The sequence below is a fragment of the Drosophila montana genome, unplaced genomic scaffold (assembly GCF_035044405.1).
Source record: "Drosophila montana isolate Dmon_TW-CO22-7 unplaced genomic scaffold, ASM3504440v1 contig_2192_1, whole genome shotgun sequence".
Lineage (NCBI taxonomy): Eukaryota > Metazoa > Arthropoda > Insecta > Diptera > Drosophilidae > Drosophila > Drosophila montana.
This window is the reverse complement of record NW_026997087.1, coordinates 222,437-245,996: the sequence shown is the minus strand read 5'-3', so window position 1 is coordinate 245,996 and position 23,560 is coordinate 222,437. Positions and strand designations below refer to the sequence as shown.

The following is a 23,560-nucleotide window of genomic DNA, read 5'->3' as shown; positions in this document are numbered from 1 at the left end:
ACAAAAAAACCCTTAAAGCATTATAATGATAAAATCAAAGGGATCAATAAGGGAGAAGAAGGAAGCTCGAATATTGTATATACCCTCTTGTATATTTCCTTTTCCTCGTTAAAAACGAGTTGCTTCGGTTTGACATATCACAAGCTAAAATTTCATCATTAAACCCTGAAAGCAATATAATGATAATATCATGGGAATTAATTCTAAGGAACAAAGAAGCGAATATATACACCCTTTCTTCTTCCTCGTTAAAAACGAGTTGATTCGGTTTGACATATCGCAAGCTAAAATTTCATCTTTAAACCCTGAATAATGCTTTCATAATGATAATATCATGTGCATTAATTAGGAGGAAGAAGAAAGCTTGGTGCAGGATATCTACAAGTCGGTCATGCTCGACTAAAGTGCTAGTTGTGCTCCCCAGACTACTCGCTGCATGTGTGTATCTATTAGTTTGCTAACTTAATTTGCTAAAAACACACACACACACACACACTCACAGGCCAGTATATAGGCGTGGCTAAAGCCCAGCCTAAGCAGTTGTTGCTGCTGCTTTTGCTGAGCTGCCATAACTTCTTAGCTTCTCTCTCGGTGGACAATGGACTATGTTGTAGCAGTTGTTGATGTTGTCTTAGTTGTTGTTCGCATAGGTGTTACGGCTAATGCCCCGACTAAAATATCTAATTAAGTATGGCTGCTCTTCGGCCATAAATCGCTTGTGGGCTTTGTCATGAGAGTACTTTATGGCATTGCTCGGCAGTGTGTGGGCCAAGTTTAAGTGTTGGTTAACTACTTAGAAGTAACTTAATGTGAACTACAAAGCCTTCTGGTCATATATAGGCTCAGGTCGGGCCAATGTCATAAGCCTTAAAATTCTGGCCTGAGCCCAAATCCTCTTCCGTAAAGTTGTTCAACAATTTGGATTGTTTGCATGTGAATGGACTCTGTATTTGCCTTTAGCATTTGGACAATCAAATCTGACTGCTTAATTAACCTTTTGTTCTGACTGTAGCTTGAGTTATGACCAACAATTGGCGCTAATTATTTGGCCGTCGTGCTCTTAAAGCCATTTAAAGTGCTGGCATATTATTTGCCAAGGCGAATTTGTAAAATATGAGATAAGTCCGACGTTAAAGTGGGCACGTTCTATGCCGTCTTTGTTTACAGTTAAATGGTTTGGAATTAATTAAAAGTTGCCATGGAAATTAATACACTGAGCCAAAGACATTTGTGGACTGAGCGCATTTGATTTTCTGCGCCGTGTTAAATATATATATTTGAATGATGAGATTTGCGTTTTAATTTCATTTATTTGTGTTTATTTAAGTTGGAAAATTCTAGGCATTATATTGATAGTTTAGTTTCAAAGATTGGCTGATTGACTGGAGTTATGATTGACTGAGTTATGGATTGACGATTTCAAAGTTATCTGATATTTTTACAGGAGCTTCCATTTGGGCCGCAAGTAAATACTAAAAAAATTCAATCCACACAAATAAAAAAACAAAACAGTTTAAATAAAATAAATAAATGCTTAAAAAAATTGTATTTTAGGTTAGGGAAAGTTAGTCTGGGTTGATGTAGGTGATTACAATATATATAGACTGAACTAGCTTAGTAGTAGATAAAAGCAGAAGGTTATCAAAATCGGGTCGATCTCGATCCGATTAATAATTCATCAATCAAGGCCTTGTGATCTTTTTTCTTATAATTTTAAAGGTAATCGTTGATTAAGTTCACAGCCTATTACAGTTATCGAAACAATGCAAAGTTTATCGATTGTTTTCCAGTGTTTAAAAGCGTACCAATAGCTGAAATATTCTCTCTCCTGCGCTTGATTCAGGTGTGAATTATGTGCTAGGCCACAGACGTTAACTTTTAAGGCCTTGTGATCTTTTTTCTAATACTTTCAAAGGTAATCGTTGATGCATCTATTCCAGTTATCGAAACAATGCAAAGTTTATTGATTTTTGTCCAGTGCTTAAAAGCGCAGCAATAGCTGAAATATTCTCTCCCCTACGCATGTTTCAGCTGTGAATTATGTGCTAGGCCACAGACGTTAACTTTTAATAGGGACTGTTGCTGCGTATTTATATATGCGGCATACGCAAGACAGCTCCAAAGGCGCACAGACCCAAAGCATGCATGATTTATATGTGCTTATTTATTGTTGCCATTGCTAAGGCGAATTTTTCAACCCATCAACTCCCCTCGGCTCCGGCTCCTGCCTCCAGCTCCAGCTCCAGCTCCGCATAGGCATTGCTTTGTCTTTGCTAACCAGACAATTATTTATTAGCTTCTGTTGCGGCTGCGATTCCTGCAGCTTCCCGCCACGTGCCGCATACAGACTTGTCTCTCTCTCTCTCTTTCTCTCTGTGTGCGTGTGCGTGTCTATGTGTTTTGTTTTGTTTTGCTGTCTGCTTAAGACAGCTTAAGACAGCAGGTCAGACGCAGACTGAGCGCTGTTGAAAAATTCATTTTCATGTTTCTGCAGCTTAAGTAATTTTTCATAAACATGCGTCAGCAAAAGGGAAAGGGGGCGCAATACATGCGACATGGGGCCAGAGTGCTTGTTGCGCTTACCAAAATTTAATTTCAGCTACTTATGCATGCTGCCAGCTGTAAACTGTGCGCCGTAAGCTGTAAGCTGTAAGCTGCTTAGCCGCTGCCAACATGCTGGCGAGCATATGCACATCAATCATACGCCATGTGAGCCGTTGTTGCGTATTTAAAATGTCAATTACTTGGAAAATGGCCGCAGCTCGGCCAATGGCTGCTCAATGCTCGTTTGCCCGGCTCAATTAAGCATGTTGCAGTCATTTTGTTTTTTTTTTATATTTTATTTCAACTGCTTTTGTTGACCATAAAATAGCTTTAATGGCGCTCGTTTGGGCCACGTCTTCGGCTTGTGCGCTGGCATTTAACTCTTACACTCATTTATCATCCTTTGAAAGCCGGCAGCAGCTCCATGAAATGCGTCTCAACGTATGTGTATTGCTTTTCTCTGTGTGCGCTTTTGGTAAAGTTGAGCATCGTTTATTTTAAACATTTTTATTGCGCATATTTCGCGTTTCACTGCAATAACAGTTGCCCGCCCCCCCTCGCCTCAGTCTCCCCTCCATGCTGCCTCTCTCAGCTTAAGTCGTAATCATATGGCCATATGTCCACTTAAAATGATGGACCTCCAGCAAATTGGCAACTTGTTTTTATTTGTGCCCCACACACACATTTATAACGGACTGTGTATTAATTGCGCATACGTCGTGTGTGCCATGAACGAGTGCTTGACTATTGTTGTTGTTCTTGTTCTTCTTCTTCTTTTGCCTTGATGCAGCCACCTTAAGTATTCGCATAAGTGGATTCCAGTTTGTGTATTTGTCGAATGGCGATTGCTGCTGACACGTTGCCATTGCATAACTCACTTCGCCAGCTGCCTGACTGCATTCGTGTTGGATTCTTTTCATCGCGGCAGGGTATTGAGGTCAATTGGCCGGGCATATAAACCCATTTAATGCGCTGCTCTTCAACATTGCAGCCATATTTTATGCCTAGACTAAGAGATAAAGTTCTGAATTTACTTAAAAAAATTGATTACAATTTATTTAAGTTTTTATTCTGAATTCCGTAGAGCATTCAAAAGTCTCGCTGGCCTAATCGCAGCACATTTGAATTTCAATTCCTGCATCATCATGCAAATACATTGAAATATTTGCAGTGCGTGCTAGATGAGCGCATAAGAAATGAAAAATTGTTTAGAAATATATATGCACGGAAGTACACAGATACTAAGTATGCATGTGTGTGTGTGTGTGTGTGTGTTTACTACTCAAAAGTATGTGTTGAGGGAAATGTGCACTGAGCAGCAGCAGCATTGAGTTGCATATCAAAAGCAAAGGCTAAAATGCAGCTCGCTTTTGTGCCACACTTCCGTTTCCGTTGACTGACACAGAGAATGTATGCATGTATGTGTGTGTGCTGGGCTAAGAATAGAATGGTGTTAGCTGAGATAGTGTCAAACACAATGCTTGCTTAACACTTCTTGTTGCTGATTGCATTGCCTTGTTTGGCCAGCGTACACACTTCGCAATGCATTTGAATATTTCATAATTTAAATATGCGAATAGACGAGATTATTTTTATGCCACTTGCAACTAGATTAAAAATTGTTTATGGCCCGCTCCCTTAAGCTGGCAACGTGTCTTTGCGCATAAATTGTGCAGCACTTTCTCGTTTGTTTTTCAATTAGCACAAACAGATACTAAAACTGGAACTGCAGCTGAGATCCACTAATTGATATTTTATCTTTTAATTTCTCTAGCATACATTTTCTCGATTTTCCAGCTTAGGCACTTTGGCATGGTTTTAGTTGCCATTTTCTGTTTGCCAAACGGATTTGCCGTTGTGTTTTCCTCCATTATTTCTTCGGTTCTGTGGATCGTTTGCTTTTCGGCCAGCCGCATAAATTATTCTATTATTCCCATCGACGCATTAATGGCAATTAAATATCCCCCATTTGCTGCTGCCCCGCCCACAAATTTATTAATGGTATGGGCACGTTTTTTTTACCCAACAGCTTTTATGCGTATCAAAATCAATTTGCTTACCGATTTTGTATGACATATTAGTCGGGCGTCAAAATGCATGCCAAATCCAATAGTCTGAATAATACAGATATATTTGTCTGTTTTTGAGATTTCTCACGCATATCAGTTGTAAATGAAAGAATATTAATAAAAACAAGTAAGAGGTTCTAGTCGGGAGCTCACGACTAGGGGATACCCTGAACCCTCTTCTTCCAACAGGCGATAGGTATAAAATGAAAGATACTTTATATATATATACTATTCTTGAAGCTACATGTCAAGTTTGGCGACTCTAGCTCAAGTTATCGAATATCAGAAACAAACTCGGTCTGCGCAGGCACTAGGAGGACCTACAGCTAAAATTTCAAGTATCTAGCTCTTATGGGTTCTGAGATCCTTGCGATCATACATACGGACGGACGGACGGACAGACATGGCTAGATCGACTCGGCTATTGATGCTGATCAAGAATATATATACTTTATAGGGTCGGAGATGCTTGCTTCTGCCTGTTACATGCATTTGCACAAATAAATTATACCCTTTTTACCCATATTCAATGGGTTCAGGGTATAAAAAAGGAAAGAAAAGGAATATCACACTTACTGGATTTTTATTTAATTATATTTTATATAATTATATTATATATAATTACATATTGCATTCCTTAAACGAATTCAGTTTTCCTTTGAGCCCGAAGCAAAAAGTTCTGAAATTCAACCTTGAACTAAATACCCGACTCATTTTTTTTTTGCAATTATTTTTTTGTACTTAAATTTGATAATTTTTTTAATTGACCTTTTAATTTTGATTAATATTCGTCATATCGTTTAGCTGCATTAAATAAATTATTCAGCGAGGATATCTAATCTGAGGCGCTCGGCAAATACCTGCTTCTGTGTGCAAAATAATTATTAAATATTTATTTATTAATATTGTTTTTTTTTTTTTTTTTTTGCGACTTGCAACTGGCGCTTGATAAACGATGTGACAATTTAAATCTATTGGGGCAAGCTGCATGATTAATTGGCCCCAGCCAGCAGCACATCGTTCGCCTGACATGCAGCAAAACAAATACATCAAAAGCAACAACAGCAACAACAACAACAACGAGAACAACAACAAGAACAGAAAACTGTGGCATTGAGAGGCGTGCAACACTTTTGTGCGGCACTGTCAATTTGGCATTAAAATATTGCATGTAGCTTGTTTTTTTTTTTTAAATGAAGACAGCTCTCGCATTTTTTTTCTCGTATTATCATATTATTCACTGCAACGAGCTTAATTTATTTAAATATATTTCCAAAGTACAGAGATTATTTAAAAAGCATAGTTCTTTGTTTAAACTATTTATATTTTCCTTGTAGCATCCGCAGCTAAACACGCACCTAATTAACCATAAGGCATGTCAGAGACTACTGCGCGTCGTGGTAGATCTTTTGGTACTATGGCACAATTTATCTAATCTAAAGTATTGTACTTAATTAAAATTTGAATTCCAATTAGTTATCTGCGTTCAATTCATTTATACAAAATGATTATGACTACTGTTCGCAGCGCTGTCCGCAAGTCGCATATCATATTCATAGCCTCCCTTTTTTACAGCCTGGCCTTCGATGAGGTCATTTATCTGCCAAAATATATAATTATGAACATTTCCTGCCCAGAATTATAATCTTAATATTTTAGGTGCATTTATATATAAAAATACAAAGTTAATTGATAACAAACGCCCGATTATAAATAATGTGATCAAATACCATTTCCGCTTCCATGCCCCCAAATAGATAGATTGTCGAAGTCGTAGTTGGCAGGCCGCGGGATATAGAGCATGACTTCTTAGTTCTTGACTTAGGTCCAAGAATATTTATAAATATTTCCTACTAAAAATAAGAGCACATATGCCTAAAGTCTTAAGTGCAAATATATATATATAGCAAAACAAAAACGGAATACAGATTTTTTGTTGTTGTAAATTCCAGTTTAATAGATAAGAAACGTACTATTTTAAATGAAATTATCACAAACCATTTCCGTTTCCATACCCCCAAATTGACGAATTCTAGTGCAAACATGTAGCTTTACTCGAAGTACTCGCAAGTTCTTGACTAAGGTCCAAAACGTCCGATTTTTCGTTTCCTTATCGAATCGGCATTCTAGACAATTGCGCGATTTGGCTAACACTTTTGGCTGTTTCCTGTGGGATGATTTGATAAGACAAAATGTTGTATGTGAATCCGTTATGGACTTTAAGCTTTGCGTTAATTAAAAAAAAAAAGTAGATGACGATGCCCATGGCAGATTATTGACAAAGTTTTGATTAAGCTCACGTAACCTCCGGTCGAGCTGATAGCCGAAACTCGCATATAAAACCCGCCGAAATTTGTAATTCTTCAGCATTCGCTTAAGTCAATTGGTTGTCTACACAGTATGCCTTTCATACCAGAGATCAGCTACGAGCCGGACCTGAAGGTCTGGACTGGCAAGTATGAGGCGCCCTACTTCTCGCCCGACCTGTCCATCGGCGAGATCACATTCGGCGAGATGAAACGTCACCCACAGCTGATTGCCCAGGTGAGTTTCTGTATCCTCCATGTAACTAGTTTTTCAAAATATTCTCTTGTTTTAGATCTCGGTTTCGGAGAATACGACGCTGACCCGCGAGGAGCTCTTCTTGAATTCCCAGCGCATCGCCAGCTACATGCGCAACCTGGATCTGCAGCAGTCGGATGTTGTGGGCATTATAGCCAGGAATACGACGCATATATCCGCCGTGGTCTACGCCTGTGTCTTCAATGGCATCGCCTTTCACTCGCTCAACGTTAACTATGTGCAGGGCACCATTGAGAAGCTCTTCGACATAACCGAGCCCAAGCTCATCTTCTGCGATGGCGATGAGTACGAGAAGGTCAAGGCTGCCACGGCCAAGTTGAACGTGAAGCTCATTACCATGCGCAATCACAAGCCGGGTTCCATCAGCATTCAGGATTTGTTGGCCACGCCCATTGAGAAGGACTTTAAGCCTGTTCGCCTAGAGCGAGGCAACGATCAGACCCTGGCCATTCTGTGCTCTTCGGGCACCACGGGCGTGCCCAAGGCGGTGACCAATGTGAGCACCCACAAGTTCTTCACGACCACCAAGTAAGAAAGGGAATTTTTAGTTTCATCTGGCAACCATTCTCACCCGCTTCCGATTTGTCACCTTGCAGCTATTTGACCTCCGCGGATGTACAATACTGTCACAGTACTTTGGACTGGGTTACGGGCCTAACTACAACCATAGCCAGTGGAGTGCACAGCACGTTGCGCATCATTAATGCCGAGATGTTTGACGGTTCGTTCATGCTGAGCCTTATCGAGAAGTACAAGATCACCTGGCTGCTGATCGCGCCCTCCCACCTGGCCGTGCTGGCCAATTCTCCCGAATTTGAGACCACCAAGATCGACAGTCTGAAGCATCTGCTATATGGCGGCATGTGCTGTTCTCTGGAGGTGCAGGAGCGCTTCCGCAAGCGTGTCAATCCCGGCGTATTGCAATTCGCCTTTGGCTTCACGGAACTCGGCTCTTCGAATGGCAGCCTGAACAAGCACTACGACGAGAAGCCCAATTCGGCGGGTCGCGTGTTGCCGGGCAACAAGCTGAAGATCGTCAATGATCAGGGCGAGGCGCTGGATCCGAATGAAGTTGGCGAGGTGTGCTTCCATTCGTGCCAGTACTGGGACGGATATTACAAAAATCCCGAGGAGACGCGAATTGTGCGCGACAAGGAGGGCTGGCTCCATACCGGCGACACTGGCTATGTGGACAGCGATGGCTTCCTATTCATATCCGGCCGTAAAAAGGACATGTTGAAGTTCCAGAACATCATGTACTATCCCAGCGAAATTGAGGATGTCATCACCAACATGCCGGGCGTCGCCGAGGTCTGTGTCTTTGGTGTCTACAGTGATACCAATATGTACAATCCGGCCGCCTCGGTTGTGCCCAAGCGCGGTGCTCAAATAACTGCCGAGGATGTGATTAAGTATGTCAAGGATAATGTGGAAGCCTATTATCTGCAATTGCATGGCGGTTGCCTCATTGTCACGGACATCAAGCGCAGTCCCAACGGCAAAACGAATCGAGAGGCCACCAAGGAGCACTTCCTGCAGCAGCTGAATAAGAGTACATAATTTAATCAATTTTTTTTGAATATTTTCTTAACACCCTACTATTGTTCAGCTACTTTAAAAATATAAAATAATCTATTAAATATTAGTTATCACTCCAAAAATTCCGTTGTTCATTATATATATTTCTTAAGTTTATTATCTATATACATATATAGTATAAAGTTATCAATTAATTTTCCGTTTTTTTTTTTTTTAAATAGAAAAAATAGTTTGATTTAAAGTCTAGATATGGGAGATAGGGATCAGCTTTATTTACATCGATTACTTTCCTGCTGTCTCAAAATTGATAAATATTTAATTTTATCCAATTTCTGAGATTAAATGCGCAGGATATAACAAATTCAGTCTGTAAAATAGACTACAAATATTTCTCTCTTTATACCGGCAGCATCTCCGACCCCATAAAGTATATATATTTTTGTTTTTATATCTCTCCTCGGGGGGCACTCAAAATGAAATCTTGATATTTGAAGCCTCGATTGTTTTGTTTATATATTGAAGTGCCATGATAATGCCCATTGAAGCTTATGACAACCGACAATCAGCTGGGGAGATTGTTAAGAATGCAATGTTTCAAGTACTCAGGGGCGATAACTCGTGACTTTCATAAGTCTCTTATCTTTGATAAGGTTCTGACACTTTCTCGTGTGACGTAGCTATTGACAGGTCATTTTTTTGTCATACTGTGATATCTTAACTACTTATATTAAAGATAAGTATATTAAAGATAAGCACTACCTCAACCTGAGGCACGCGCAGCCAAAAGTCTAACAATCTTATCGGGGCATACGAAAAACGAATGATAGATATATTCTAATTGTGCGCGCCAGACGCTGTTTGTTTTGACTGAAAGTTGTTGGTCGCTTATTAGCTTTGTTATCCGCATTAGTCATACTAACTGAATACTTCGTATCCGCCGGAGATAAGCTGCAAAGCGGCCCAAAACAAGAATGGAAGTGGCGACCAGCTGATCAGGTAATTTGCTGGATCATGGACTTAAAAGCTTACTAATGCATATTCCTTTCAGATCCCTGCTGAAGAAAACAACACGATGAGGATCTAATGCGCTGGCGCACTTTTCGGAGCTCTAAGGTAGGAGTAGAGATTTAACTAATTAACATATTTGAATTTTATGACAAATGATAACAATCCCAAAAAGGGGCAACTATAATGTTTGCTACATTTAAATTGTGCTCGCCTCAAGCGAAACTAACTTGTCTATGTTCCGTGTTAGTTTGGTTAGTTGGTGATTATTTAAGTGGCATTAGATGTGCCATCAGGATAATGCCTAGGCACGTTTTATAGCTCTGGCTCCGCTGCGGGTGGAAAATGTTGAACAGAAATTAATTGCATCTGTAGTTGGGGCTGCCTTTGCTTGCTTGTCTTGCTCGTCTCTCCACTCATTTATGGTAGTTATTGCAGTTGTACTCATAGTTTGTATATGGGGAAAAGTTTTGCAAGCCGCTTATCTCCCACTGAGGCGAAGTTCAACAAGCCCGCAAGTGTATGGCATTAAAAAGTTTTTAAATTTACGCAAAACGTTCGCTATGATGCGACTTAATTGTTAGCTGTTAAGATTTAAAACACACACGCACATTGCCAGCAACAGCGACAATTCGCACAGAGCGAAAAAAGTCAATAATAATGCATGCACAGCAAAAAATTGTCGACTAAGATTCATTTCATTTATTCGCTTGCGTCAAATAAATCCATAAAAAAGAATTGATATAATAATGAATTCCAAGATATATAAATTAAATATCATTTATAATGCTTACTTAAAGAGTTTGAGTCTTGAGAAACTAAATTGACACCAACATTTTTGAACTGTCTTGGCTTTTATATATTTTATATGAAGCTGAGATTGTTTGCTTTGCATTCTTTCATGACGAGCGACGGCAAAAGTTAAGTCTAAAGTTTTTATTGTTCTTATTTTATACAACCATCAACTTTTGTAGAAAGAAATAATTTTTAATTGAAATTTTATTTTTTATATCAATTTATATTTTATTTTCTAGTGAGTTCATTCCGTTCGTCGTACGGAACTTTGTTTTTTTAAATCTTCTTTTAATATTTTTTTCATATTTTTTTTTATATAATATTTATATTTATGATAAGTGTGGGAACGCGGCAAGAAGCTGCGCGCTCGCTTTTAAGCTCTTTTGTATGAATAATATTTGCGCGAACTATAAAAATGAAATAAAGTAGAAGCAAAAAAGGAAATGCAGTAAGCCTTAAGCAAAACAATGGAAATTGTTTGTGCGCTGTCAACGGGTTTTAAGTTGTGCTGTTTAAGAATACATATTCCAGTTGCACTTAACTATAAAGTAGCTAAGGCAAACAATATTAAAAACAAACACGCTGAGCGGCCAACCAAAGATGCACACACACACACCCACACACACACACACGCAGACAGCGAGGCAATAAAATACGGTGCAAGAAAAAACTGTGAAAGCAGCGAAAAATTATATATGTATTAGTTTAGAAATATGCACAGCAGGTGCCGCGAGCTACTGACTGCAAGAGTCTATGTGTGCATGTGTGTGTGTGAGTGTGTGTGCGTGTGTGTGTGTAGTGTCTGTGTGCTCGTGAGGTGCATCCGGTTTAGGTCGAGCAGCCGCAGCATTCAGCGCCAGAGCTACACACATTAATGCTGTCCAAGTGCTCTACTAAATTATGTATGTATACCTTACTGTGTGTGTGTGTGTGTGTGTGTGAGTATTTGTGTGTGTGTCTATGGGCAAATAGTTTTTCAAAGTGCCTGGCAAAGGTGGCCGTAGGGATACTTTCCGTAGACACCACCTGTAATTATGTTGAAAGTAAAATGCATGTAAATTATTAACTGCTGCATGCCACATGCTGCATGCATGCACACATGCACACATGTGCCTGCACGCGCGTGTGTGTGTGTGTGTAAATTTAATATTTAAAATGAGTTCTCCGTTGGCTGTTGTTGCAACATTTAACTAACAGCGATTTGCCTTGGCCGCAGCAAATTCGCCAGCCGCCCGTTCATTCGTTCATTGAAAACTATTTTTCTCGTTTTTTTTTGCCCATTTTGCCGCATTTTTCCCACCACTCGCACTCGCATGCGGCATACGGCATGCGGCGTGCGGCATGCGGCAGGCTGCATGCTGCACTTTTCATTTAGCCAGTCGGCCAACTGGTTTGCTAATAGAAATAAAAACAAAACTGCTCACAAACTAAGCCGAGCTAAATGCTCAAAGGCTTCAACTAGCCTCCCCCCCCCACTCAAACCCTACGCGCCCCTCCCCGCCCTCCGCCCCCTTCCACTCTGTATGGCCAACCATTCGTCCTGTTGCCTGCAATGAAAACAAAAAGCGATTTGCAAGTTTTCTATTGCGCATAAAAGTATGCTGTGGAACATTTTTTCCCATGACGTTTTGCTCAACATTCTCGTTTTCTTTTCCTCTCCGCACGTTTTCCATATTTTTGTTGTTGGTTTTTCTTTTATTTTTGCCGTTGTTGTTTTTGCTTTTCATAAAACCAAACTATTAAGCCAAGTGTTAAACTCATTTAGCGCGGATTTATGCGCCCGAGTGCCCCATACAAGATGGTTTTGGATTCAGGGAAAGGGCGGTGCCATTAAGGGTCATGCATATACATATATGCTCATGGTTAAGTGTATGTGCTTGTGTGTGTGTGTGTTGGGTTGTGTGCTGCCGTTTGTGCATATAAGCGTGTGCGGCTAGCACGTGTGTTTGCGCGCGTGTGTCTGTGTGTGTGTGTGTGCGTGTGTGTCTGCTTTGTAAACGTTCCGTTTTCTTTTATGCGTTTTTAATAAGCCTTTTTGCAGTGCTTGTCGCTGTTGCTTTGTGCCCGCTTTTGGCTCTGTTTTACGCCATTTCTACACTCACGCACATACATGAATATGTTTTCCATTAACAGCTATGCATTTTGAATGCGGTATGCATTTTTTTTTCCAACTGTGAACTTGAAGCGTGAAAATTTGAAATGGCTGCAACTGCGCTTGTTTTTGTATTTGGGTCGTGTCTATGACATCAAGTGGCTGAATTAGGCGTTTAGTCTTAGCCATGACCGATATATTAGCCAAATATTAACAAAAAATATTAAACTGTATTTTTATAATATTTGACATTTCCCAGTTTGGTATGCAAAATATGTTGTCAATGAAAATATTGTTGTTTGTTATTAAATTCTGTGAATTTATTAATTTATATCTATAGCAGAGCTTATAAAATTTATTTATATACAGGAGCAATGTTCATATTTGTGTATTGAATTTAATATTATACACAGAAATTTTATTAAATTAAAATGATTTATTATTAGATTTATTTTTGATAAAAGATAGTTTATAGCCCTTGCTGACGCCTTCGACTATGTAAATGCTTTGGGTTTTTTTTATCGGAAATTTTATAGATTTTTGAACAATCACATTTAAGTTACGGAATTATTTTTGAAAATGTCCAAAAGCATTCGCTATGTGAAACTTTATTGTTTTTATTTGTTTAATTAACTCTGCAACTTTTTGAAGCCAATGTATAACAGAAAGAAGGAAGCGAAAATGAGCTGTCAATGCATTTTCTGCTATATGCAATTGTAAAACAATGCAAAATTCATTAAGCTGAACATTGCGAATAGTTGTGAGTGTGTGTGTGTGTGTGCGTGTGTGTGTGGCCGGCAGAAAAGTCATTATTTGCTTGATGTCGTTACCTGATATTGTCGTATTAATTTTTGATATGTAATCTGATTTATTGGCAAGTTTTTGCCGGGCAAGCCAATGTGTTTGCTAGCATGCAGCACATATATTTGTTTGCATATATATGCGCAAATTGACATGCCTTCCTGTTGTTGACTCGCCAAGTGAAATAATAAATCCCAAATGTTGTGATTGTTTTTGTTGCTGCTCTGCTTCAATTTAAGGCAGCTGAAATGTTGCTCGGTCTCAAATTTGGCAGCTCGCCTACGCACACGATTTTAAGCATAAACTCTCAAGTGTAAAAGTCTATCATTTGAACATGTCTGTGGCCGACTCAATGGGTAGCTCCCAGGGAACAAACCGCAGCCGGGGCCATTTAGATAGACAGCCCAGGAACTGGAAACTCTCTCACAGCCTGTGTGGTGGCCAGTGAAGTGTGTAAGGAAAAGTGCCAATCAAAGTTAATTGAAAATTCATTGAATGTTGTATATTTGAGTAAGGCATAGTATATACCGTCTCGCAGGTTGTTCTTATTGTTATTGTTACTGTTTGCTGTTCAGCTTACAATGTAAACATTTTTGATCATGACATAAATAGCTCAGACACAGACAAAGTGTATAAATTAGTACAGCTTCTCAGGAAATTTGAATCAATTCAAGTCAGAACTTTCCCAGAGAACAAGTATTTAAATTAAATTGTTTACTTTTTGTTTGAGTCTCACACTTTTTATATTACATTTATTTAATGCATTATTTGCAACAATAATTTAATATTTAAGTTGTCCCAAGAACTTTTCACTGAAATATTTATACTCAGATTTCTGCTCATAGAAAATTTAAATCCGATCACATTTCGTATAAGCTATATACAAATAAACTTGGCTAAATTTTTTGCTCGGAAATTATTCTTTTATCCAACATCTGTCATACATTGAGTTGATTGTAGTTTATTTCAATAGCTCGCAAAATTTGTTACTTTACGCCACAAAAAAGGGCATCATTAATACTCTCAGTGCGCATTACGTGTTATGTGCTACGTAGTACGTAACTACGGCTATCAATAGCTGTGCACATTACGACACATTTTGGCATACAATGTTCGGTTAAGCGTCCCTTCTTAACCCACCCGCCCGCCGCCTTCCCGCGCACAGTTTGTAATGCGATTCCGTTGGGCTGCAGTGTAAAAATCTGTAAAAATGTTTTTTTTATTTGCCATTTCCTTTGCTCAGCACAAATTGAACTGCAAATAGTGTAAGTGTGGCCGAGTGGTGCGGAGTATTGCGGAGTGTTGCGAAGTGAACTTTGCTGTGTTGTAAAGTAGTCGAAGGAGTAGGCTGCCGTTGACGTGCTGAGGGCACTTCGGTGGGGAGGGGCCCGGCCGTATGGCAATGTCATTTGCATTGAGCTCCGGCTGGCTTTGGCTCTGGCTACATTTACAGTTGCGGCAATGTAGCCGCTAAAAGTGTTTACCTTTTACTTAAGAAATTACACTTGGGCAAACAGAATTTGCGTGCGGTCTGCTGCCGGCTGCCGGCTGGCCAAAAGCAAGTCCAAGTGGCTGTGTAAATTTTTCAGCTGCCTCGCAAGGAATCAAACGCAACATCCGGCGGAAGGTGCAGAAAGTTCGAGTGCGGCCGAGTCCCAAGACCCGAGTCGACTTCTGGGGACTGTCGAGCAGCCTACAAAATTGAAAAGTTTTCGTTCGTTCGGATTATTTGGTTTTGGTTTGAAGTGCGCCTTGAATTCGACTGTATTATATAATATATATTTGTATGTATTAAATGTTGAATTTTGTGCGCTAATAGCCAAAAGCGTGCACCAAGTCATGGCCATTGTGGTTCAGGGCAAAAAGTTCAAAAGTTTGCACTGTAGATAATTTGTGGCTGTTTAAGTTTTTAATAAGGGGTCAATGATTTACATTTGCCAGAAACACACAAAACTGTGCTGTGAACTGTTTTTTGCGGTCGAAATCTGATAAAGACTAAATTTTCCGTTCTACGTAGCGTATACGCAATGTTGAGCGCATATTGCGTATACGACGTAGTTAACCTTAAACTGCCAAATATTTGTGTAAATTCATATAAATTCAAGTCAATCCACTTTATTAGAAACTGGTCAAAGTCGCCTTGGGCTTGAGCCTTTGCTTATCATTAAAGCAGCCGGCCAATTTCCTCAATGCTAAGCTGCCCAGGGGAGCCATTGTGTCAACTGGCGAGCACATAAACGGGTTTCTTTTTATAATGTCCCGCCCACAAACTGTTGGCCGGACAGGCGATGGATACATGTCCGAAAATAAATACACTCGTGAATGGCGAACACTCTCAATATTTATGACCATTTTAACCGCAAACAATTGAAGCTTAAAAGCCAAACAATGAAATTTAGAACTTCCAATTAGAAGCTGACCCGGCAACAAGAGCGCCAACAACAGCAACAACTAGAAACATGTATAATAAAAAAATTTTATGGCAGCACAAAAGGCGTGTCGTGTCCAACGACAACGACAACAACAACAATAATAGGCTCGTAAATTTAGCTTACCTGCAGGAGCAGAAACCAATAAGTGGCCCTTTTAGGGACCAGCAGCAGGGAAAGCCGTGCAAAGGCGGACGAAAAACGGCAAGTCAAAGGCCCAACAACAACAACAACTGATTGAGCAGCGCAGCCATTCGACAACTGCGTGTCTGCCATATGCATTGAGTACAAGCCGCAAATTGTTATTTTTTGGAAAGCAATTGGAGCTGGTCAAAGCGAAGTGTGTGAAAGTGGAGTGAGGCGACAACCACAGCAACGCTGGCTGGCAAAACCAAAGCCATTTCATTCAAATCAGACAGTGCAGTTAGTTAGTGTCCATTGTGTCCCATGCACTAGTTGATCAGAGGCCCAGGCACAACTGGACTAACCAAAACAACTGCGACACAAAACAAGCAGCTAGAAGATACCCTCTACGGATAGAGTATTCACATTTCATGGGAATTACAAAGAATAATATGAACCCTTTTTTAAAATTAATTATGGGCTAAGCGGTTTAAATAAAGCTTGTACAGTAGATTTATGCTTTAATTCTGCTAGCATATGATAGGGTTTCGTCTCTCTCTCTCTCTCTCCTCTCTCTCTCTCTCTCTCTCTCTCTCTCTCTTGTCAGGGGGAGGCTACAGCCCGGCAATCATTTAAATACCTTCTTCCTTTTCTACAATATAAATATCCCATCATTATAAATATCCCTCATTGTTAATATCATATCAGTTACATACTTGTAACTATGCCTTCTTCCCTCATTCATTCGCTTGGCAGAGATCAGAAGGTACTGATCGATTTCAGTACATTTCATTAAAGCCCAAGTCTGAGTTAGTCAGAGTCTAAATATGTTGTCTTTTTGAGCTCTGGGTTCTATCTTTAACATTGCTCGCCGAATGCTTTTACTACCCTGCGTACACACTACTTCCTGCAGGGTATACAAACCTGCAATGCATCACACACATATTAGTACACTTACACACACACACACCCACAAGTCAGACAGTCGCATATTTACACACATCAAGTATACGCAGCGTGGGCACAGTTTATGCTCAGCTCTTTGCTGGCTGGCTGAAAGCCGTACTAGCCACATTTTATTGATGCACTCTGGGCACGAGTCCGTGTCAGAGCCTGAGCCCAGGCCGAGGCCTGAGCCTTATCCAGAGCCTAGGCTCAAACAACATTTAAAATTGTCACAATTGTCCATGTTGGCTGCATGTTGTAGCTCTTGCTGGGCGCTGTTAATGTGCATGTGCATGCTGCATGCTGCTTGAAAATAAAGTTAAATTTTTGTTATTTTTGCAGCAGACGGTGGAGATTGGGAGATTGGGGGAGGGGTCCATTCGATCCGCTCGAGCGGCACACAGTTCAATTATAAAGTGCCAGCATTGTTGTTTTTGCTGTTGTTTGCGTTTGGTTGTTTGTGTCTGATCCTGCCTGTTGTTGCTGCACTTTTCGGCTTCAGTGCATTGTTTGGCAAGCGCCCGGACGTCTTTAAAGCGACCCCTTCTCCAGCTGCGCAATATGTTCAAAGTGAAATGAAATCCCCCAAGCGTGCACAGAGCTACAAAATGCTGCACTGTGTCGCTCGGATAAAGAAAAAAAAAAACCCCGAGCGCAACCAAGCCATTGGCAACCGGAAATGCAAATTGTCCCGAGCGCGCATGTTGTTACAAATTCAAAATGGCGCTGCCAGACGCTCTAACTAACCATGCAGTCAAAACGTACAATGCGCGCTGCAAACAAAGCCCGACTAGCCAATACCCTGTAGCAGCATCTAATATAATATAAAAACACAAATGCGCTTACATATATGCATGCCAACATGTGCACATGCGTATCGAATGTATGTGCCATAAAGTGGCTTGTACATACTTTCTTTCTTTTTAATACACCCTTTTTCTTACCATTGACAATTACGGGGTATTGGAGTTGCTCGTATGACAGTCAAGTGCTGCAATTTCTTCTCATTCTTCTTGGCATTTGTCGTTCTTTTCGCTGGCAGCATTTGAAAATTAGATAATTCTGCATCGAGCTAGTTGGTTGCATGCAATGCTTGTCTATTTTGTTGTTTATTTATTTTCTTTCATATAAAAAAAATTGAGGTTCTCAAGGTTTAAGGTCTGTCGATACATCTGTATCATATAATGTATGTCTATATCATGTGCTTATTTGCCAGCCTACAATGAAATCGATTCTGAATACCATTTGGGCTATGGCTTGTTATAAGTTTGATTTGGAATTTAAATTTATTTTATACTTGAGCCTGAATATTTTGAATTTTATTTCGCGAAAAATAAGAATAAGCCCAGTTTGACCAGCTACCATAGAAATGCTCGGTCGGTAAATATTTGTAGAAGGAACTTTATTATTTTTTTTTGATATCATGACCAAGCTCTTTTTAACATCGGGCTTCTATATCATATATATCAAAACTTACATGCAGTACCCCATTTTAGCCATGTTTCAAATTTTCACATTTATAAACATTATCTTTTTAAGATACTGCATGCAAAGTGTTTTAAGATTGATTTAGAATTTAAATTTAATTTATGCTTGAGCTTAAATATTTATTATTTTATTTTGGGAAAAAGCGAACAAGCCCGGATCCGAATACCATAGAATTGAAAAACTTTCTTGTTTTTTAAGATATATATTATTTATATCCTATTTATTATGATCAGCCCACGCACTTTATATATTTAATACGCTTCGCACATCTTGTCAACATCGAACTTCTTTTCTAATTTGTTTATCTGACTTCTATATCATACAGCTGTTCCCATCAGTCAAAAATTAGATGCAGCAGACTATATTTGCCATTTCTTAAATTTGAACATTTATAAACATTTTCTTTTGTGAGAGATATTGCCCCAACTGCATGCAAAGTGTTTTGTCCACTCATTTATTTTTTTGTCTTGTAAACAGACACTGTCCGCTGAGCTGAGATGTTTAAAGCGAACTTGAGGATGCGTCTGCTGATGCAAGTAGTTATTTTTCTTATTGCTTTGCCGCTTGTGTCGACTTTTTGGGGCGCCACCGAGTAAGTTGGCAGCGACTTGGCTTCGACTTGGGTTAGTTAATGTGTAGCCCGCTGAACATTTCTGTGTGCTCGTGTATTCTTAGCAATATTTTTGCTGCTCCCCGCCATTTGTGAAACGTGGCAATTATTTTGTTGTGGCTGCGCGCTGGAAGTGGACAGTAATTATAAGGCCATTAGCAAAGCTTTGCCACGGGCTCGGGGGGCACAGACTGAACGCATGGTTATTGTGTAAGTGCATTAAGCGTAATGTTAAACAGAGAATGAACAAGTGGCCGCTCGAACTCAGCCCCGACAGTGGCCAAATGGATAAAACTGAATTTGAAACCAAGTGATAAATGGTATATGCTATGTGGGCGTGGCATATGCACTAAATAAACATATGTACATGTGCACATAAATAATCCCAGATGTGCTCAATGCTTGGAAGAGCAGGACGGGAGAGTCAGAAATTATGAGGCCTTAAGCAGAAAAATATTAAAAGCTAATATCGAATATACAATTTAGTTTTTAGGAACTAAAGAGAGAACTTCAAATATTACATAATATTGCGATATGACAGGTGAATAATTGGGCAGAAACTTAGATCTTAAAATGGGATGACTTGTTTGAAGAACAACGCACAGGCCAAATCGTAAGAGTTACAAAAGCTGAAATTTTTGTTTAAGCTACCTTTTTGGGTCAAAAGTGAGCATTAGGACGTGATTTTCGAATATTCGACCTACAAGTGGGCGAAAGTGTTGTTCAAAGTTTGCATGAAAAGCAACACAAATAACGAAGCCATATAAATGGGCTATGTCTGAGCTTCGGATTAGCAAACATGCAGGTCACGGGTTCAAAATCAGTAGCATTATTCAATATTTATTTAGGACGCTTTGCCAACAGCTTGTGAAGTCTTGTATCGAGCTGGCACGAATTGTACAAATTATTCGGTACAATTTCCATTTTCATTTTTTCTTTAGAGAGTGGATAATATTTATTGGCTTGTGCTTATCTGTTATATCAAATTGTGTAGCCCTCAAGTCTGGTTCATTATATAAATAATGAGCACTTTAAAAAAGAACAAAAAATACGTTTAAATATATATTATAATAGTTAGAGCAAGACGAATGTCAGTACAACATTTACAAAATCAGTATTCCTTTAAAGAATCTTGCAACATTAGATATTTGAATGAATTGAGCTCATGTTGTCCCCTTAATTGGGACTCACTTTATGGCTTGGATATGGTGCAAATTGTTGCCATTTTCCATGAGCGTAGTTTTGGCATGCTTATCGCAAAACAAACTCATCTAGCTCAAGGTCACGAGTGAGTTTATTTTACACAATTCTGCGTTAAATTTCATGCATCATTAAAAGAGACATAAAAAGCGCAAAAGCAAATATGCAAATTAAGCAAGAAAGAGACGCAGTTAGCAGATAAAAAGAGAAAGAGATGGAGATGGTGAGTGGAAACGTAACGAGCACAACATGTGGGCAATCATTATCAAAAGAAATAGCTGCAGTTTCGGTAAGCATAAAAATCACTCCGATGACAATGCTCACATGTGGAGTTGGGCTGGGCTGAGTTGGGTTGCGTTGGGTTTCCCGGTTGCCTGGACGACCCGCAGATAGACTTACGCTAGGACAAGGCGCAAACCCGACCGCCACTTAATTGCCGCATTAAGCAAATAACGAGTTGTACATACCCATTATAGCTGCTAACCGTTGCGTAATTGTGCTCAAATTTCGTCAAGTGTTTGCTGTAATCCCCAAAAAAAATAGGGAAATAGGCACAGACACAGCAGGAAAACTACCTGTGCGTCAAACTAAACCGGAATCGCAAGGTTTCAGTTTTATCTTGACTCAATTAAAAAACAAACAACTTGAGTTGGTAAAATTTCTACCTCAAGTAGAAAAAGAGCTGAAGTGTTTTGAAAGTATTGAGTTTCCTACAAGAAAACAAATTTATGTGTACAGCTGAAAAGTATGCTAAAAAAAATGTGCGCATATATCCAGTAGCTGGTATATCGGGGAGGACGAAGTTTAGGGATCAATTCTGGGTTCAAATGTTTAGTTTGAACTACAAATATAAATATAAACAAATGGACGAAGTTTAGGGATCAATTCTGGGATCAAATTTTGAGTTTAAACTGCAAATATAAGTATATATAAATTACGTTCTCATCATAAAGTGTTAGTCTTAAAGAATATGCCTCACTCAAAGTTAATTACAGGGTATAGCTGGCTGCAAAACAAGACAAAACTTAATATGGTATTGCTTCAATTTTATGCGCTTATCAGAACATTGTGGGTTGTTGTCTTCGGAGTTGAGCTCATTCGCTTTCTTTTCGACAACTTGGCCGTTTGTTTTGTTGGCTAATTAAACCAAACCCATTTCATGTCGCCCTGCTCGAATGATAAACGTGGCGCTACGATAAAGCAACAATGAAGGGGGAGGAAAACTTGACTTTTTTTTAATGTGGAAAAGTTGTGTGCTTGTGTGTGTGTGTGTGTGTGTGTGCAATAAATATGAAGCACAACGTTACCAAGTTGCAAGTCCAGTGCTTTGGGCGGGATACTGCGGGCTGCCTGGTTTCCGTTTCCGTTGCCGTTTCCGTTTGCGTTTCCGTTGTCGATGACAGCAATATAAAAAGTGCACTGCCAAAGTTTGTTTTACTGCTTGAAATCGGACACTGGCTCCAAGGCATGCTGTTGCTCAATTGCAATTGCAATTGCATTTGATGCTGTGCTGCTTTGATTTGTGCTCTGTTTGTCATGCATGCAAATGTTCTAGTCAGTCAACCCTAAATACAAAAGTTGTAGCCAGCTGGTCCATTGAGCTGCTGCTCAATCAAATTTGTCGCAGCGCATTGCCTGGGCCATCTTTAAGGCTCGCTTTAAATAGTTATTCGAGGCGCTGACATGAGGTTGCGTTCCTAGTTGATTTATGCAGCGAGCAGTCCGAGCGAAAGAATAACACAGTCAAGTGCATGGCAAACACTTGGCCCGAACACTAGACTCTTGGCTTTTTGTATAATTTTTCACATAGGCAGCAGCAGCAGCAGCAGCCGACTGAGCCGGCACAAATGCATAAAAAGCCAGACAGCTGAGCATAAAATATTGTTGTTATATGAAAAGCAGCCACTGTCCCACGGCCCTGGATGCCCTGCCTCCCCTTCTCTCTCTCTCTCTCTCTCTCTCTCTCTGCGCGCACAAAGGCAGCAAGTGCCAAGGAGCTGCTGTTGGGCAGTGTCTGTAGCGCGTCGCTTTGTGTGGCCATTGAATGCATGAAAAATGAACTGGGCCCCAAAGCTGGTTGGCAAGTGTCGCTGGCAGCCAGTTAGGCTGCGTTTTGCGCAGTCATTGCACATGGCCAACGGCAAAAGTTACGTATACGCAGCGTTCGCCATGACGTTCGCCAGGCAGCTGCCCAAGTGCCTGTAAATGTTTGATAAGAACCAACTATTGATGCTGCCTCAAAGTGGTTGCATATTATAATATAATGGCCACAAGTTGCACTCAATTCTTTTCCACAAATAAAGAAACTCAGCCATTTTTTATGATTGTGCCAGATTAATTTAAAAAAAAAAATTGTTGTAAATTGAAATTCTCTTTAAATATATATATATGTCTGCCAAGCAACGGCTTATGATTAAAATAAATTTCGGTTTGGTAGTTTTTTCTTTTCTTCGTCTATTTATGCAAAAGAGTTTGTCTTGACTGGCGATCAACGCATAGTCTAGCTGTTAATGAAGCTTCCTTTTGCTTCGCACAGTCAAGCGAGTCAGCTGCTTATTATATGACTAAATTAATTTTTGTCTAAGATTGATTAATGATTAAAAAAATTATTATTTTTATACGAATCAGATAGTTGATTTCTCCAGCCTTATTTATAACTCTATATTAGAACTAATTATTTTATATTTATAAATATATGTAGATCTATCATTTTTACATTGCAGAAAAAGTTGTCGTCATTTGCTTTTTTAGAAACAATTATTGTCACCTTTTTTTTTTCTCTCTAAATTGCTTTTAATTCTTTTCTTCGTCGAAACTGAAATTCTTGTTGGAATTTTGTGTACAATTTTTTAATATTTGCATTTTTGTAGCATGCCTATAGGAAACAAAAACATTCTAACACTTCTAAGTAGAATAGTTCTTGAAATTTGACAATAGATTATTATTCTTGGCATTGTTTGATTCTTAAAGGTATATTTTCAAGAATCGGCAAGTTTATAGTTCGGAATAAAAAACATTAAAAGAATTTTACAAGCAAAGGTAGGGCTTTTCCATATGAAATTCAGAACAATAATTGCAATTAGAAAATTGTGGGGAGGAGGCTACAAGTTTCTGGGAAGAAAACAAAAATTAAAAAAAATTAAATATTTCTTAAAAATAATATTATTTAATACATATATTATTTTATGTAGTTTATTCATGTACAGTGCCAGAAATATATCTTTGAGACGGATTCAAATCCAAATGCAACTTTTTAACTGTCCAATTTGTTATCATATTTTTTTTAATTATTAACAAACCGCGAATGAAGTAGCAATTTGTTCTGTCTTGCAGCTAC

The 23,560-nt window shown here is 39.3% G+C and overlaps 1 protein-coding gene across 1 annotated transcript; it reads left to right on the top strand.

Annotated features, from left to right (window-relative positions):
- Nucleotides 1–7,013: 7,013 nt before the first annotated feature.
- On the top strand, nt 7,014–8,756 carry LOC135427662 (uncharacterized). Its single transcript, XM_064681233.1, has 3 exons — nt 7,014–7,157; nt 7,213–7,724; nt 7,793–8,756. Exons 1-3 carry the CDS (start codon nt 7,014–7,016, stop codon nt 8,754–8,756), a joined length of 1,620 nt encoding a protein of 539 aa, XP_064537303.1.
- The last annotated feature ends 14,804 nt before the right edge of the window (nt 8,757–23,560 follow it).

Coding starts and splice junctions, on each gene's coding strand:
- LOC135427662 (XM_064681233.1), top strand. CDS start 7,014: ATGCCTTTCATACCAGAGATCAGCTACGAGCCGGACCTGAAGGTCTGG. Junction 7,158..7,212: donor ACCCACAGCTGATTGCCCAG/GTGAGTTTCTGT, acceptor CTCTTGTTTTAG/ATCTCGGTTTCGGAGAATAC. Junction 7,725..7,792: donor AAGTTCTTCACGACCACCAA/GTAAGAAAGGGA, acceptor GTCACCTTGCAG/CTATTTGACCTCCGCGGATG.